General features: G+C 43.3%; 1 protein-coding gene across 1 annotated transcript; it reads left to right on the forward strand.

Moving 5' to 3' along the window:
* Window positions 1–13,324: 13,324 nt before the first annotated feature.
* On the forward strand, window positions 13,325–15,880 carry LOC139397353 (transcription factor AP-4-like; the record flags this gene model as incomplete). The annotated part of the gene is made up of 2 exons (XM_071144109.1): window positions 13,325–13,603; window positions 15,654–15,880. Coding segments are annotated over exons 1-2 (316 nt in total), but the record flags the coding sequence as incomplete, so codon positions are not given.
* Window positions 15,881–16,171: the final 291 nt, after the last annotated feature.

Consider the following 16,171-nt stretch of genomic DNA (forward strand, 5'->3'; position numbering starts at 1 on the left):
ACATGGAGTTCTTTTCAAACAGTGCTATTCAGTCGGGGAAAATGTTTTGTTGGGGAGTAAATGTTTTTATTGGTTCTCTTCATTTTGAGATAAACATTTAAAGGATTGAAGGTTATGTTTTATGTGAAAATAAGAATTTGCAGATTTTAAGGTTGTGTCATTAGATTTGGGGTTGTCAGAAATTCTGGTGAAAAAAATGGGGTTCTCGCCGAAGAAGTTTGAATACCAGTTTTAAACCAAGAAACGGTGTGTTCAGCGCTCGTGTCAGTGAGGAGAAACACGGGACAACTACAGGGAAATGGTAGTTAAATGTCAAGTGCAGTACGATGTCTACGGATTGCGGTTTGTATAAATCCCGGCCTTAGCTATTCAAGAGGACTAAACTACTACCTCAGCGTGGAAGGCTTTTGGAAAACCAGCCTCTTGACTGAACCCTGTGATTGAGCGGGTGACACTCCCGCCACGAGGAGCCATAGCTCCAGATAAGTGGGTGGGTGGGGGTAGGCTTGTCCTGGAGTCCCTCGCGGTGCTGAGTGTGTGAGTGTGAGGGAGTTGTCTCGGCTTGTCCCCACTTGTCTCCACTGCGTGCCTCGACATTCACTGGCCGCTCTAATCCAGGACCCCTGCTGCTGCGTTGCCTTTCAGCCCGGCCGTAATCCACTGGCTGCTATTGGCATCCCACTGAGATATTAAATCAGACACACGCAGTCCCAGAGTGTCTAACTGGGCTCTCCATTCTCCAAGCAGTGGCTGTGACACTGAAAGTTTAAACAAGCCACAGAGTAAATGCTCAGACACACCAATAGCATCTGCTGGCTCAGAGTACTTAGCACCTCTGAATGTAATTTGCGAAACGAGTGGGCACCAATTTTAACTTGTAGAATCGCGTGAAAAATGACGTCTACAGCAGGTGGTCCCTAAAACACAGCGGGCTGAACGATCTGAAGATAAACGGTAGATCCACATTTGGTGAGATGTGTGAGAGCCTTAAAAGCGCTCGGCTAACAGTTCTCTTTGGTTGTCTTACCTGGGTTAATTTCAGTGGTGCAGGTTCTAGTGGATTACAGTGAGCAATAAGAAATCAATCTCTACCTTTTTTGATGAGTGCAACAACTCATTTTTTAACTTGAATGAGTCTGTTTGGACGTTCTACTCCTTTTTAACTTGAATGAGTCTGTTTGGTCGTTCTACTCCTTTTTAACTTGAATGAGTCTGTTTGGACGTTCTACTCCTTTTTAACTTGAATGAGTCTGTTTGGACGTTCTACTCCTTTTTAACTTGACTGAGTCTGTTTGGACGTTCTACTCCTTTTTAACTTGAATTAGTCTGTTTGGACGTTCTACTCCTTTTTAACTTGAATGAGTCTGTTTGGACGTTCTACTCCTTTTTAACTTGAATGAGTCTGTTTGGACGTTCTACTCCTTTTTAACTTGACTGAGTCTGTTTGGACGTTCTACTCCTTTTTAACTTGAATGAGTCTGTTTGGTCGTTCTACTCCTTTTTAACTTGACTGAGTCTGTTTGGTCGTTCTACTCCTTTTTAACTTGACTGAGTCTGTTTGGACGTTTTACTCCTTTTTAACTTGAATGAGTCTGTTTGGACGTTCTACTCCTTTTTAACTTGACTGAGTCTGTTAGGACGTTCTACTCCTTTTTAACTTGAATGAGTCTGTTTGGACGTTCTACTCCTTTTTAACTTGACTGAGTCTGTTTGGTCGTTCTACTCCTTTTTAACTTGAATTAGTCTGTTTGGTCGTTCTACTCCTTTTTAACTTGAATGAGTCTGTTTGGTCGTTCTACTCCTTTTTAACTTGAATTAGTCTGTTTGGACGTTCTACTCCTTTTTAACTTGAATGAGTCTGTTTGGTCGTTCTACTCCTTTTTTAACTTGACTGAGTCCGTTTGGACGTTTTTTCTTGGTAAACCATTCTCAAGGTTCTAGCATCTGTTGGTACTTTCAACAACAGGAATGTGGTTTCTATTGATTTTGATATTTCGCTGTGTATAGGCTATTGTTGAATGATGAGCCTGATATTCTTTACCTCTTGCCTGTCATCTTGGGGAACCATGGCTCTTCCATTCACTTTAGTAGGAATTTATATTCTGGCCAAAATAAATCAGGACTGCTATATGATTTACATCCTACCAACATACATAATCTGGGGGAAATAAATCTCTTACATTCATTTTTAGTGTGCATTTCTTAGCTTGTCCCAAAAAAAGAAAGCCTTATAGTTCTATGTGGTTAAACCAAGCAACATGTCTCTTGGTTGGCTGTCTATGTGGTTATACCCAACAACATGTCTATTGGTTGGCTGTCTATGTGGTTATACCCAGCAACATGTATCTTGGTTGGCTGTCTATGTGGTTATACCCAACAACATGTCTCTTGGTTGGCTGTCTATGTGGTTATACCCAGCAACATGTCTCTTGGTTGGCTGTCTATGTGGTTATACCCAACAACATGTCTCTTGGTTGGCTGTCTATGTGGTTATACCCAACAACATGTCTCTTGGTTGGCTGTCTATGTGGTTATACCCAGCAACATGTCTCTTGGTTGGCTGTCTATGTGGTTATACCCAACAACATGTCTCTTGGTTGGCTGTCTATGTGGTTATACCCAGCAACATGTCTCTTGGTTGGCTGTCTATGTGGTTATACCCAGCAACATGTCTCTTGGTTGGCTGTCTATGTGGTTATACCCAGCAACATGTCTCTTGGTTGGCTGTCTATGTGGTTATACCCAGCAACATGTCTCTTGGTTGGCTGTCTATGTGGTTATACCCAACAACATGTCTCTTGGTTGGCTGTCTATGTGGTTATACCCAGCAACATGTCTCTTGGTTGGCTGTCTATGATACAGGCCAGGGGCATGATGATCCATCCATCAGGACACGCCTTATTTTCCCACAGTGCAGCTGTCTGCCCTCAGAGGGTGAAGGGCGCCCTAGGGGCATGACTTCAGAGCTGCGGTGGTGGTGCAGGGAGGGTTCATATGGCATGAAACTCTGGATGTGGAGGGGTACCACATACTGCACAACACCATGCCCAGATGGAGTACTCACTACAGGAGTACTCACTCACTGGCCTCCTGGGCTTTTCAAGCATGACAGTCGAGGGTTTACTGAGAATGGTGAGACAAACAAAAAAATGTAGTCATCGGCAGTCCTGTGGGCGAAAACAGCTCGTTGATGAGAGGTCGAAGGAGAACGGCAAGAATCGCGCAAGCTAACAGGCCACAGACAGACAAATAATGGCGCAGTACAACAGTGGTGTGCAGAACGGCATCTTCAAACGCACAACTCGTCAGTCCTCGTCACGGATGGGCTATTACAGCAGACAACCACACCGGGTTCCACTCCTACCAGCTAAAAACAAGAAGCGGGCCACCAACACTGGATAATTGAGGAGTGGAAAAACATTGCCTGATCCGCCGAATCCCAGTTACTGTTGCGTCATGCTGACAGCAGAGTCAGGATTTTGCGTAAGCAGTGTGAGTCCATGGCCCCATCCTGCCTGGTGTCAACGGTACAGGCTGGTGGCGGTGGTGTATTGGTGTGGGGAATGTTTTCCTGGCACATGTTAGGTCCCTTGATACCAATTGAGCAACATTTCCATGACCTGAAGAATTCAGGCTGTTCTGGAGGCAAAGGGGGGTCTGACCGAGTACTAGATTGGTGTACCTAATAAACTGAGTACATCTACAGTGCATAATGTATGCTTGCAGACTAAACCTTCATTGACACTCTTAGTTGACTGTCTAAGGCAAGCTTCCTAAAGGCTATGTTCCAACTAGCACGCTGTACTAGCAAAGCACACTACTAAAGTTCCCAATAGACTCCTCTACAGTTGAAGTTGGATGTTTACATACACTTAGGTTGGAGTCATTAAAACTTGTTTTTCAATCACTCCACAAATGTCTTGTTAACAAAATACAGTTTTGGCAAGTCGGTTAGGACATCTACTTTGTGCATGACACAAATAATTCATCCAACAATTGTTACCAGACAGATTATTTCACTTATAATTCACTGTATCACAATTCCAGTGGGTCAGAAGTTAACATACACTAAGTTGACTGTGCCTTTAAATAGCTTGGAAAATTCCAGAAAATTGGCTTTAGAAGCTTCTGATAGGCTAATTGACATCATTTGAGTCAATTGGAGGTGTACCTGTGGATGTATTTCAAGGCCTACTATCAAACTCAATGCCTCTTTGCTTGACATCATGGGCAACTCAAAAGAAATCATCCAAGACCTCAGAAAAAAAATTGTAGACCTCCACAAGTCTGGTTCATCCTTGGGAGCAATTTCCAAACGCCTGAAGGTACCACATTCATCTGTACAAACAATAGCACGCAAGTATAAACACCATGGGACCACGCAGCCGTCATACCGCTCAGGAAGGAGATGCATTCTGTCTCCTAAAGATGAACGTACTTTGGTGTGAAAAGTGCAAATCAATCCCAGAACAACAGCAAAGGACCTTGTGAAGATGCTGGAGGAAACAGGTACAAAAGTATCTATATCCACAGTAAAACGAGTCCTATATCGACATAACCTGAAAGGCCGCTCAGCAAGGAAGAAGCCACTGCTCCAAAACCGCCATAAAAAGGCCAGACTACGGTTGGCAACTGCATATCGTACTTTTTGAAGAAATGTCCTCTGGTCTGATGAAACAAAAATAGAACTGTTTGCCCATAATGACCATCGTTATGTTTGGATGAAAAAGGGAGAGGCTTGCAAGCCGAAGAACACCATCCCAACCGTGAAGCACGGGGGTGGCAGCATCATGTTGTGGGGGTGCTTTGCTGCAGGAGGGACTGGTGCACTTCACAAAAATAGATGGCATCATTAGGCAGGAAAATTATGTGGATATATTGAAGCAACATCTCAAGACATCAGTTAAAGCTTGGTCGCAAATGGGTCTTCCAAATGGACAGTGACCCCAAGCATACTTCCAAAGTTGTGGCAAAATGGTTTCAGCACAACAAAGTCAAGGTATTGGAGTGGCCATCACAAAGCCCTGACATCAACCCTATAGACAATTTGTGGAAAGAACTGAAAAAGTGTGTGCGAGCAAGGAGGCCTACAAACCTGACTCTGTTACACCAGCTCTGTCAGGAAGAATGGGCCAAAAATCACCCAAATTATTGTGGGAAGCCTGTGGAAGGCTACCCAAAACTTTGACCCAAATTAAACAATTTAAAGGCAATGCTACCAAATACAAATTCAGTGTATGTAAACTTCTGACCCACTGGGAATGTGATGAAAGAAGTAAAAGCTGAAAGAAATAATTCTCTCTACTATAATTCTGACATTTCACATTCTTAAAATAAAGTGGTGATCCTAACTAACCTAAGACAGGGAATTTTTTCTAGGATTAAATGTCAGCAATTGTGAAAAACTGAGTTTAAATATATTTGGTTAAGGTGTATGTAAACTTCCGACTTGAAATGTATGTGGACTTTTAGGGTGGACATTGGGACTGAGCCTTATTGTGTGACTGGACCAGAGAAAGACTGCAGCTCAGTGATGGGCTAGACCATTAAAGTACCCGTGTCAAACCTGTGGTTCCAAACCAGGAAGAGCTGTACAGCACCAACTGTTGCCTCACACAGCTGTCCAAGCTATCCACATCTGGCCAAGCATGCAGGCAGGACAAAACTATGCACAGCGCTAGGCAGAATGCTCTGTGTATACACACACTCACAACTACAAAAGCACACACAGACAAATGTGTGCACACACAGACACTAACAAGAGCATGCACACACACACACACACACACTATTGAGGTGTGAGACCTTGGAATAGGATCACCACCACAGAGATACACAGCTGGACATCAGTGGATATCTGGCCTGTGGCCAGACTGACCGACTAACTGACTGCCTCACAGAGAGCAGCAATGAATACTGTAGTGAGTGGGAAAATCATTACCATGCTGGCTAACCATGCTGCTGTCTGATGAAAACCGCTAACCCTCAGGAGAACTGATCTCAGTCATCTCTCAGTCTGTCGCTCATCAGCTGATTGGTTACACAGAGTTGTGTGTGTGTGTGTGTGTGTGTGTGTGTGTGTGTGTGTGTGTGTGTGTGTGTGTGTGTGTGTGTGTGTGTGTGTGTGTGTGTGTGTGTGTGTGTGTGTGTGTGTGTGTTAGAGGTCGACCGATTAATCGGAATGGCAGATTAATTAGGACCGATTTCAAGTTTTCATAACAATCAGAAATCGGTATTTTTGGACACCGATAAGTCAATTAAGAACACATTCTTTTTTTCAATGGCGGCCTAGGAACGGTGGGTTAACTGCAGAATGACAGATTTGTACCTTGTCAGCTCGGGGTTTCAAGAACCGTGGCTTTTGTGGAGCGATGGGTAATGCTGCATCGAGGGTGGCTGTTGTCGATGTGTTCCTGGTTTGAGCCCAGGCAGCGGCGAGGAGAGGGACGGAAGCTATACTGTTACACTGGCAATACTAAAGTGCCTTTAAGAACATCCAATAGTCAAAGGTATATGAAATACAAATGGTATAGAGAGAAATAGTCCTATAATTCCTATAATAACTACAACTTAAAACTTCTTACCTGGGAATATTGAAGACTCATGTTAAAAGGAACCACCAGCTTTCATATGTTCTCATGTTCTGAGCAAGGAACTGAAACGTTAGCTTTCTTACATGGCACATAATGCACTTTTACTTTCTTCTCCAACACTTTGTTTTTGCATTATTTAAACCAAATTGAACGTTTCATTATTTATTTGAATTAATTGATTTTATTGATGTATTATATTAAGTTAAAATAAGTGTTCATTCAGTATTGTTGTAATTGTCATTATTACAAATAAAAGTTTAAAATCGGCCGATTAATCGGTATCGGCTTTTTTTTGGGGTCCTCCAATAATCGGTATCGGCGTTGAAAAATCTAGTGTGTGTGTGTGTGTGTGTGTGTGTGTGCGTTTGTGTGTTCCTGTTTGGATGTGCATGCGTTCATGCGTATGTGTGTTTTTCTGTGTCTTCATGTGTGTGAACACATGCACGTGCCTGTGTCTATGTAGATGTGAAGAGCACCTGGAATATGGCCCTCACACATAGTCTCATAGTTCACAGCAGTATTATGGATGAAATAGTGGACAGGGGGCTTGGATGGGAGGCAACTCTCTAGGAGAGTCAATATCCCCTTCTCTTCCTGTTCTTCTTCCCCAAAACCTCCAGTGGGCCCCCAGCCAGACCTCCCTCCAGTGAGTCTCATATATATATATATTATATATATATATACACACAGTAGGCTACACACACACACTTAAGAAACATATTCAAAAACACCAACCCCTTGAAAACATTCAAACTTTCATCCAGCCCCCAACCAACCCCCTCCAATCCAACCCCCTCCAATCCAACCCCCCTCAGAAAGTAAGAGTGTGCCTGAGTTCATAATGTAATGTTTTATAATGATCCGGCCTCCTCATGGGTTGGTTAACTGTATTCTGCCTTGGCAGGCCTTCACTCTTTTCCCCTGGCCTCATCTGGGACAATGGGAGGCAGCCAATCGGGAGAGGCTCTGTCCCAAACCTGCTCCCCAGCTCCAAATGTGCACACCATTAGGCGCAGGGACAGAGCAATTGCTTAATTGGAGGAAAATAGCCTCTTTATCCAGGCTTCTGCCCACACAGATCATCTGCTGCCCCATTGCCCAGTACAGTGTAGCTGTCCTGGTCTGCTATTGGTTTGGGTGCTTGGCCCTTGAGAGCAACTCTGAATTATGTTTTGTTAAATTGGGAACTGGCAACATAACAATGGTGATATTTCATGACAGTGCCGTTATTGGATCCCAGTGTTGTTTGTTCACCTGCTGTTATGAGAGAACATTGAGTCTTTAGGGTTTGCAATAGCATGTTTTTGTTTAAGGCTTTGAATATTGATAATGTATCACAGTAAACTGATGTAATGGTAGAAATAATACCGATAGTGTTCTGCTTCTGGTTCTGAATCTGACTCCATTCCATCATCGCGCAGAACTGAAATCCTTGACATGCCCCGCGCATATGGCTTCACTATTTGAGCCGACGCAACCCCACAAGGAGAGTAAGGCCTCGCTTGTCATGCGCGCTCTGAAAATGTGTTTCTGGGGGAATTCTACTTTTTGTTGGGTGTGACTGTCAAGCAGACATGTCGTGTCCCTATGAATATGAGGAATGACACGGTGTCTTTGTAAATCACAGACGCTGGCGGTGCACGTAGGCCTACGCCATGGCCAGTGTATAAAGAAAGATATGACAGGCAGTCCAGGGAGAGCGGCGGCGGCTCTGGACAACGGAGCAGGGCTGGCGCACCACTGTGGACTCAGAAATTAGGTCAGTCCGCCCTGTCCTCCTTGAACTCTGCCCATTTCACATTTCACCGACTATCTCGGACACACAAGACCACATTTACAAACATCAAATATACCATACGGGAACGAACTGCCCGTGCAAATTATGTAACGCCTATATGTCATCCAGTGTAACAATATCCCGACACACAGAAGGATAGAGGGAAGGATATAGGGGAGTTGTAGGCTGAAGGCAACGGGTTTACCTTGGGGGAAAATCCCGTGGATATGGCCGAGATGTCTCCGATGTATTCCCTCTCCGGCAACAAACTTTCCACTCCGTATGTTTGTGCAAAAGCCTCTCGATGACAATTTCCCCTTGCAATTCTGTAATGTTGTCCTCGTTCAAAGCACTAAAGGAAGCTGACACGTCTAAATACAATAGTATGTGTCGAGTGAGGCGGTCCGTTCCCAGACCATTGGTTTGAAAAAGAAAATGGAAAATGGAATAAAACGAAGACGATAAGACTCTTTCACAAGCAATACGAGATAATAGTATAGTGTTGATGTCAGTTACCGGGGATGAGATCATTTCTCGTCGCCAGAAACCCGTTCATTTTAGGCTAAACACCCTAAACTGTATCCATAGTCTAAACTGTTCCGTTTTGGAAAATTAAGATCACTGGTTGTAAAATGTGCATAAAAATTACGCGTTCGGTTTCGTCTTGGATTCAAAGTGCATCGCTTAATGGCAACGCTGGTCAATTAGGGTGTTCAATGGGTGGTCGTTCTCCAGGGAGTAGGCTATAGGAGGGGTGCGCTGGGAGATACAGAGCCGAGAGATGTCGCGAGGGGGGGGGGGGGGGGGGTCTTCTTCGCTCGTTATGTTTCCAGATGCCGACTCCCTGTGGTTACAAACGGAGGTGTTGTCCTTATAGCTTTATATTCTTCTATTTCTCCGTGTCTCTCACTCTCCCTCTTGCTCTTTTCTGTTCTCGCCTATTTAGTCCTCAAGGAGACGTGTTTGGTAAGGTGGTCTCCCCGCGTCCGTCTGAGAGGACCCGAGCCAGCCCGTGATCTCCCTCTCCTCGCGCGCAGCAGACTAGCCCCGGCTCTGCCAGCTCAGCGCATGCTTGCTGCTCCGCCCATCCACCATGGGCAGTCAGTCCTCGGCTCCTCTCAAAATAAGTCTCTTTCCTTCCCCGCGGAACATACCGTTTTCTTTAACCCGCTTTAACTCTTACAATGAACCATACAGAAAATCATAAGGGATATGTATGTGTTAGGAGACAATTGGTTTGCATGTTTTAACGCATCTGTGTTACTGGACACGTCTCTGTTTTCCCAAGTTTAAACAGGAAATTGCTGAGCTTCTTTAAAAAAAACTCCTTGCCACATATTTGGTGTTCATATTTAACCCGTTAACTTCTTTATATTCAACAAACGTGTTTCTAGTTGTTTTGGTGTCTTATAAGTGACATCTGCTTATTTTCTATTCATTCGCGTTCAGTTTATTAGAGATGATAGGAGAAAATAGTACTATTGTAAATATACCTATATAAATGTCTATCTTTTTGTCTATTGTTATTCAATTACTAAATTAATTTAGGAAATGACAGGGACCAATCAATGTACTTAGGCTACCTACCAAGTCAATGAATTCCTAATGCAATAGGTGGCACATACCTAGGCCCATAGCCCTAATAATTATTGCAGTGCACCATTAGGTATAGCCCACTTGTGTTGCTTAGGGAGAACTCCGATACACTGCCTCGGAGTACCAAAAACCCAGAGCAATTATGGTGTTTCAGGTAAGTGCTGAACCAGTAACATTGTTTTACCTCATCCAACCACCAGAGGTCGTGTCAGTAACAGTAAATTGTGAATTTTGACTCTCCAATCTGGTCATGAGCTACAAAGTGAGCAGGCTTTTGTTCCAGCCCATCATTAATACGCCATATTATCTTGACGAGTAGTTAATAATAATACATGTTTAATTGTCATATGCAGTGAAATTGGTTGTTTTACAGGGTCATACATAGTGGTACAGCGCCCATGGAGCAAATTAGATTTAACTGCCTTGCTCAAGAGCACATTGACAGATTTCTGATTTTTCACCTTGTCGGCGTGGGTATTCGAACCAGCGATCTTTCGGTTACTCACCCAACACTCTAACCGCTAGGCTACCTGCCGCCCAGTTGTGTCTGGTGTTTTAGTGCTGGGTTGCACATATGTCTAGCTCTCCCAAGACTAGGACTAATGATCAAGTCCAACATAACTTCATAATTGATCATGTAAATTGTGCATGATATTGGGTGAATACGTCTGTCTCTGGGAACATATGGGTTAATATGTCTGGGGCATACGTTAAGTAACGAGGAAGTTATGCAACACCTGTGTTGTGTACAGAACTCTTTGGACCTATAGTGGCTGGTGCCCAAAAATGGTACCTTCATAGGCAAATACACTCACACTAAAGTACACAAATACACTCAAACTAAAGTACACAAATACACTCACACTAAAGTACACAAATACACTCACACTAAAGTACACAAATACACTCACACTAAAGTACACAAATACACTCACACTAAAGTACACAAATACACTCACACTAAAGTACACAAATACACTCACACTAAAGTACACAAATACACTCACACTAAAGTACACAAATACACTCACACTAAAGTACACAAATACACTCACACTAAAGTACACAAATACACTCACACTAAAGTACACAAATACACTCACACTAAAGTACACAAATACACTCACACTAAAGTACACAAATACACTCACACTAAAGTACACAAATACACTCACACTAAAGTACACAAATACACTCACACTAAAGTACACAAATAAACATAGCCTATATTAATGTGTAAATAATTATTATTGATGAAAACAGCCATGCAAACAGGTTATTTAAGGTGAAGGGTAAGTCATGTGTAGCACCACAGCCACCAGACAGACAGTTATCACATAACTCTAAACATAATGGCAGGTCGACAACATTACTTGACTGTATAGCCTTTAAGTGAAGGTCTACGTGCATAAATCAGCTTGCGTGAACCTGTTATATTAGAAACTTTAAAGTAAATATATGCAAAATACTTGTAACAGATTACATTATAACATATAACAATAGCCCCCAAGCAACATGTTCACGCACATATTATGTTCATGTTAGACTGAAGGGTATGAACATGACACTTAACTAATTCATTATATTCCTGTTCAACTGTGTTGCCTTCGTCCTTTTGTGGTATTATGCCAGTGTCCCTGGCTGTCCTCCGGGGCCTGTGTGTGTGTGTGTGTGTGTGTGTGTGTGTACTGGAGGAGAAGTGTAGCCCTATGAGCAATGATGACTGGTGCAAAAATATGTAATAACAGATTCATTGCCACCTTTACCGATGTACAGTATGTTAGATTTGTTGCAGAGGTTTTTTTTCCTGTAAAACGAATCCAGTTGTTCATTTGTTTTATGACTAGGAAGACTACTGAATAAACACTGTTGGGAATGCTCAGATTCAGGTGTGAAGGGCAGAATCAGAAATGAGACTCGAGGCATGAGTTTAGGCTCTTAATGGTTAACCATATTAGTTATGTAATAGGCTACTTTGCTTATAATGTGTATAGGCTATGCAACTAACAATGTTCTCTGAAAGAATGCAAAATGCTCTAATCATTCCTGCCCTCCATGTATTACAGGTATGTTATTCAGATCATTCAGATCATATGGGCACAATATTAAAGTTACATAGGAATGTGGAATAGCCTCCCTAGATGATGTCTCTTTAGTAGCTGAAAATAGTTGTGTATTGTCAATGTCATCTGCAATACTGTGTATGTTGCATGGTGCATCACGCTGCAGGACATGCACCAGGTCTTCCTTTTCCATGGCAGGATCTAACCTGACCACCCAGTGAGCTCCTTTAGCCTAGAAGCAAAACCAGCTGACTGCAGGCTTTCATTTTTTTTGTCAATGAATCTAGGTCCAGCCTATATATGATGTCATATAAAGACTATTAATCGCTAATAGCATAGGAAAAGCAATAGCTGGGGCGTGTCAATAAGTAGCTAAATGATCCTGTGCTAAACTTGCCTGCAGTTTGGGGAGAAAGATGGCGCTATACTATAACGCCGTAATAGCCTGGCATGCAACATTGTACACAGCAACAGCAGCAAGTGTAACAATTGTTGCAGCAGCGACTGATCAGCCGTGAAATTTACCAACATTGTAACATTGCTTAACAGGCTTATACTACACACATTTCCGGGTGCAAGGGTACTGCTCCCATTTTGTGGCTCGAGTTCTGTTCTGCTCGCACAGCACGCACCAACAAGGCAGGAGTGGCGATTAGGTAACTCTCCTCTCCTACACCCAAAATGGTGAACACATTCAGCTGTTCAATGTCAGCTTCTTTCTCTCGGCGCTGTTTCCCTTCGCTCCTCTCCCCACTCGAGCCCTCCGCAGTTTGTTGCTGTTTTTGTGAGCCCTGCCAACTCGTCAGCTGATCCCGCTTGTTCGCTTCATAGTGAGAGGAGACCAGTGCCCCTACAACAGACTGGTTTCCTCCGCTCTATCGTTAACATTTCGAAAAACATCGTAGATTTAAAATAATTAAGTGACGCATGCAAAAAAAAATGTTTTTTCTAATTTACGTGGAAAATCCTCATAAAATAGATAATGTCATAATAACTGTAGATTAGGCTACTAGGATTCGAGATATAGCATCAGTGATCGGTATCACTCAATGGAAACAATTCTACATTTGTGGCTATCATTTAATCAACCAGACTCGTGCCTCGCCCCCTCCAGTGTAGATTTAAATAATCCTTTGTTTACATGATGCAGTCCCTCTGTCCGCGGAAGGAGGCTTTTGGTAGTGCTGTGTGATTCCTACCAGCTGTTTCCCGCCTTGAAAGACATCCGATCAGCTGCAACTACACACATACACGTACATGCAGAAGGAAAGAGAGAGAGATTGAGTGCGCCGCACAACGAGGGAACCCTATCAGCTGGAAGTAGAGTAACGTTTAGAACTCCGACTGCTCTGCTACTACATAAGGAATTTTCCGAATTATGAAATTATTCTAGATTTATGAGCAAGGGAATTTGCACCTGAAACTGGAACATATTTTGTGCGTTAATTCATTTGAACCGGGGGACACACAACTGGAGAGGAAAGCATGGAGTATTTCATGGTACCAGCACAGAAGGTGCCCTCCTTGCAACATTTTAGGAAAACGGAGAAGGAAGTGATTGGGGGTCTTTGTAGGTGTGTGTGCACTTTTACTATTTCGCCTTATTGTATACGATAACAATTTGTTTATCTCTGCTGGTGGTGCGCATTTAGCGACTGTGGCGTGGCAACATGCTTGATTTGATCTGTATGTTATTGTGTACTGTACACGACCCACTGTCAAAGAGCGAGACAATTACCTTTATTGAATATCGATTAAGTACTCATATTAGGTAGAAGACGATTCAGTACATTCATATGTAACTTAATTTTACCGTTACTTTAGCTAAATCTAGACATTTAGTAGCTAACAAACATACCCCACGTGGTTACATGCACACCACGCTGCTGCTCTGTTCCGAGAGATCCCTGGCTATTTTGATATTTTCCCAACGGTTACGTTATGTTTTGGATAAGTATACTAATTTACATATGAGCAAGAGAGATAGTACATGTATAACAAAGGTGTCGCACCTTTGTTATGAATGTTTCGTTCACGTCCTAGGGTGTACTGTTTGCCCAGTTCGTTGGGGAGCGCGCTGAAGTTATTGTGGGTAGTGCGGCCATGCTTGTGCTAAAGTGGTGAGGGATCTGTCGTAGTCTTCCCTCCAGTAACTTAACATTTCCGGATAATTTATGTAAAATTCACGGTGAAAGTTTAAGTAATCGCATTTGTGCAACGAAATCACAGTTTCGCTGGTATTCTTGGCCACATTTTGGTGCACTCTAGTACCGTATGCACTGCGTCTTTTCTCCCGCAGCTCAGCAATGCCGCCGCATGTAAGAGGAAGCAGTCGCATTGTTGTAATGGCGGAGGACTTGATGAGTGGTTTTGAACGCAGCAGTGTGGCGGCGCGATGCATTCTAAAACAGATTGGACCGTATGAAATTGATTGTGTCGCCGCGAGGCATTCCGCAACCGATTGAGAAATTAGTAGTGGTCTTTTTAATTAGGGGGTGTGTATAGTGGAAGGCCAGTCGATGCATTTGCAACCTTTAGTAGACAGGGAGGCGGAGATGAAGGATAAAGTGTGGTCTGCGCACGTGGTCTGGGACATGTAGTTCTATTTTCCAATTGTGTAATTTTGCATAAAATTGTCCAAGCAACACTCAATTATAGTCTTTGATGTGCACACTTGGCCATAATACATTATCAAACATTATTTCTCACTTACAAATGTGTATTTATTATGATAATACTTGAATGTTTATTATGTTAATGTTGCTATAATTTGGGGACCCTGTTTAAAGCAACTCATCTAATATACTGTTCCTAGTCTGTCAAGCTATGGTGGTTGTATTTGTGACTGGGTTCGCTATTCGCTACCACCCAGTCGTGATTTGGCAGAGGCTGTGTTTGCTGGCTGGTTTCTGGGTTGTAAGGAAACAGCAGACACGGTCTCTCTCCCCATCTGTGTCTGCACAATTGTTCCCTGTGTTTGCTCTGAGGCAGCTGAGTCAGTACTGATAAGAGCCTTGCTACTAGAAAGCTTCCCATTAGATACAGAGGATGTGGAAGTTCAATTAGACATTTCCCATCCCAAATGGAATCTCTGTGGGAGCCATGCTGAACAAATCAGGATGACAAACGCTTTTATGGTTGGAATTCTCACAGGCTGTGTTCCGTGGGTTCAGAGGTCTGAAACAATGGGGTTTGGCCAGGGGTTCTAGCAGGAACGTCAGCATTGTGTTGTGCAGTGGGCCACGTGAAGCGTCTGCTAGGGTGTTATAAGAAAACAGCATCAAAGCCTGTTCTGCACTTTCATGCTGTTTTCTCGAGGCACAGTCAACATGGTAGTAGGAAGCATGGCACATGACATGGTTGTTACTGTATTTTTAGCATTGAAATTGACCATCACAATGGTTCTGTTTTGAAAGCTCAACAAAGCTTTGTTTTCTGGCTTGTTTTGATAGTTCATACATAGCTGCGCTGTTGCTCACAGTAGGTTCATTCATGTTTTGAATTTATACTCCATTCAAAACTGACCAGTAGAGGTCAACTTGAAGATCTCGCTTGATATCTACTCTGTGGACCTTTGACCCCTATTGTGTAACCTTACGACCTCTTCTCTTCCTCCCCCCCCAGCCTGGCGAACATTCCTCTGACCCCCGAGACGGCGCGCGACCAGGAGCGGCGAATCCGCCGGGAGATCGCCAACAGCAACGAGCGGCGGCGCATGCAGAGCATCAACTCCGGCTTCCAATCGCTCAAGACGCTCATCCCCCACAGCGACGGAGAGAAACTCAGCAAGGTGGGTCCGAGGGAGGAAAGGAAGGGAGAGAAACTCAGCAAGGTAGGTCAGACTTTGACTTGTTTATTAGACAATAACAAATTAAAACCGTGTAGCAAACTACAACATGCATTAATGAAATTATAAGAGGACACAATAAAGGCAGAAAGGTCCACCACACATTGTGGTCAAGGAAATGGAGGGGGAACATTTAGCAAGGTCAGATAGGAGGGAGTTGGAGAGCGAGATCATACAGACATGGAGATTGGGTTAGTAGGTTAGTCTAGAGAGATCAGACAGACAGGGATATTGGGTTAGTAGGTTAGTCTAGAGAGATCAGACAGACATGGATATTGGGTTAGTAGGTTAGTCT

This window comes from Oncorhynchus clarkii, unplaced genomic scaffold (assembly GCF_045791955.1).
Source record: "Oncorhynchus clarkii lewisi isolate Uvic-CL-2024 unplaced genomic scaffold, UVic_Ocla_1.0 unplaced_contig_546_pilon_pilon, whole genome shotgun sequence".
NCBI lineage: Eukaryota > Metazoa > Chordata > Actinopteri > Salmoniformes > Salmonidae > Oncorhynchus > Oncorhynchus clarkii.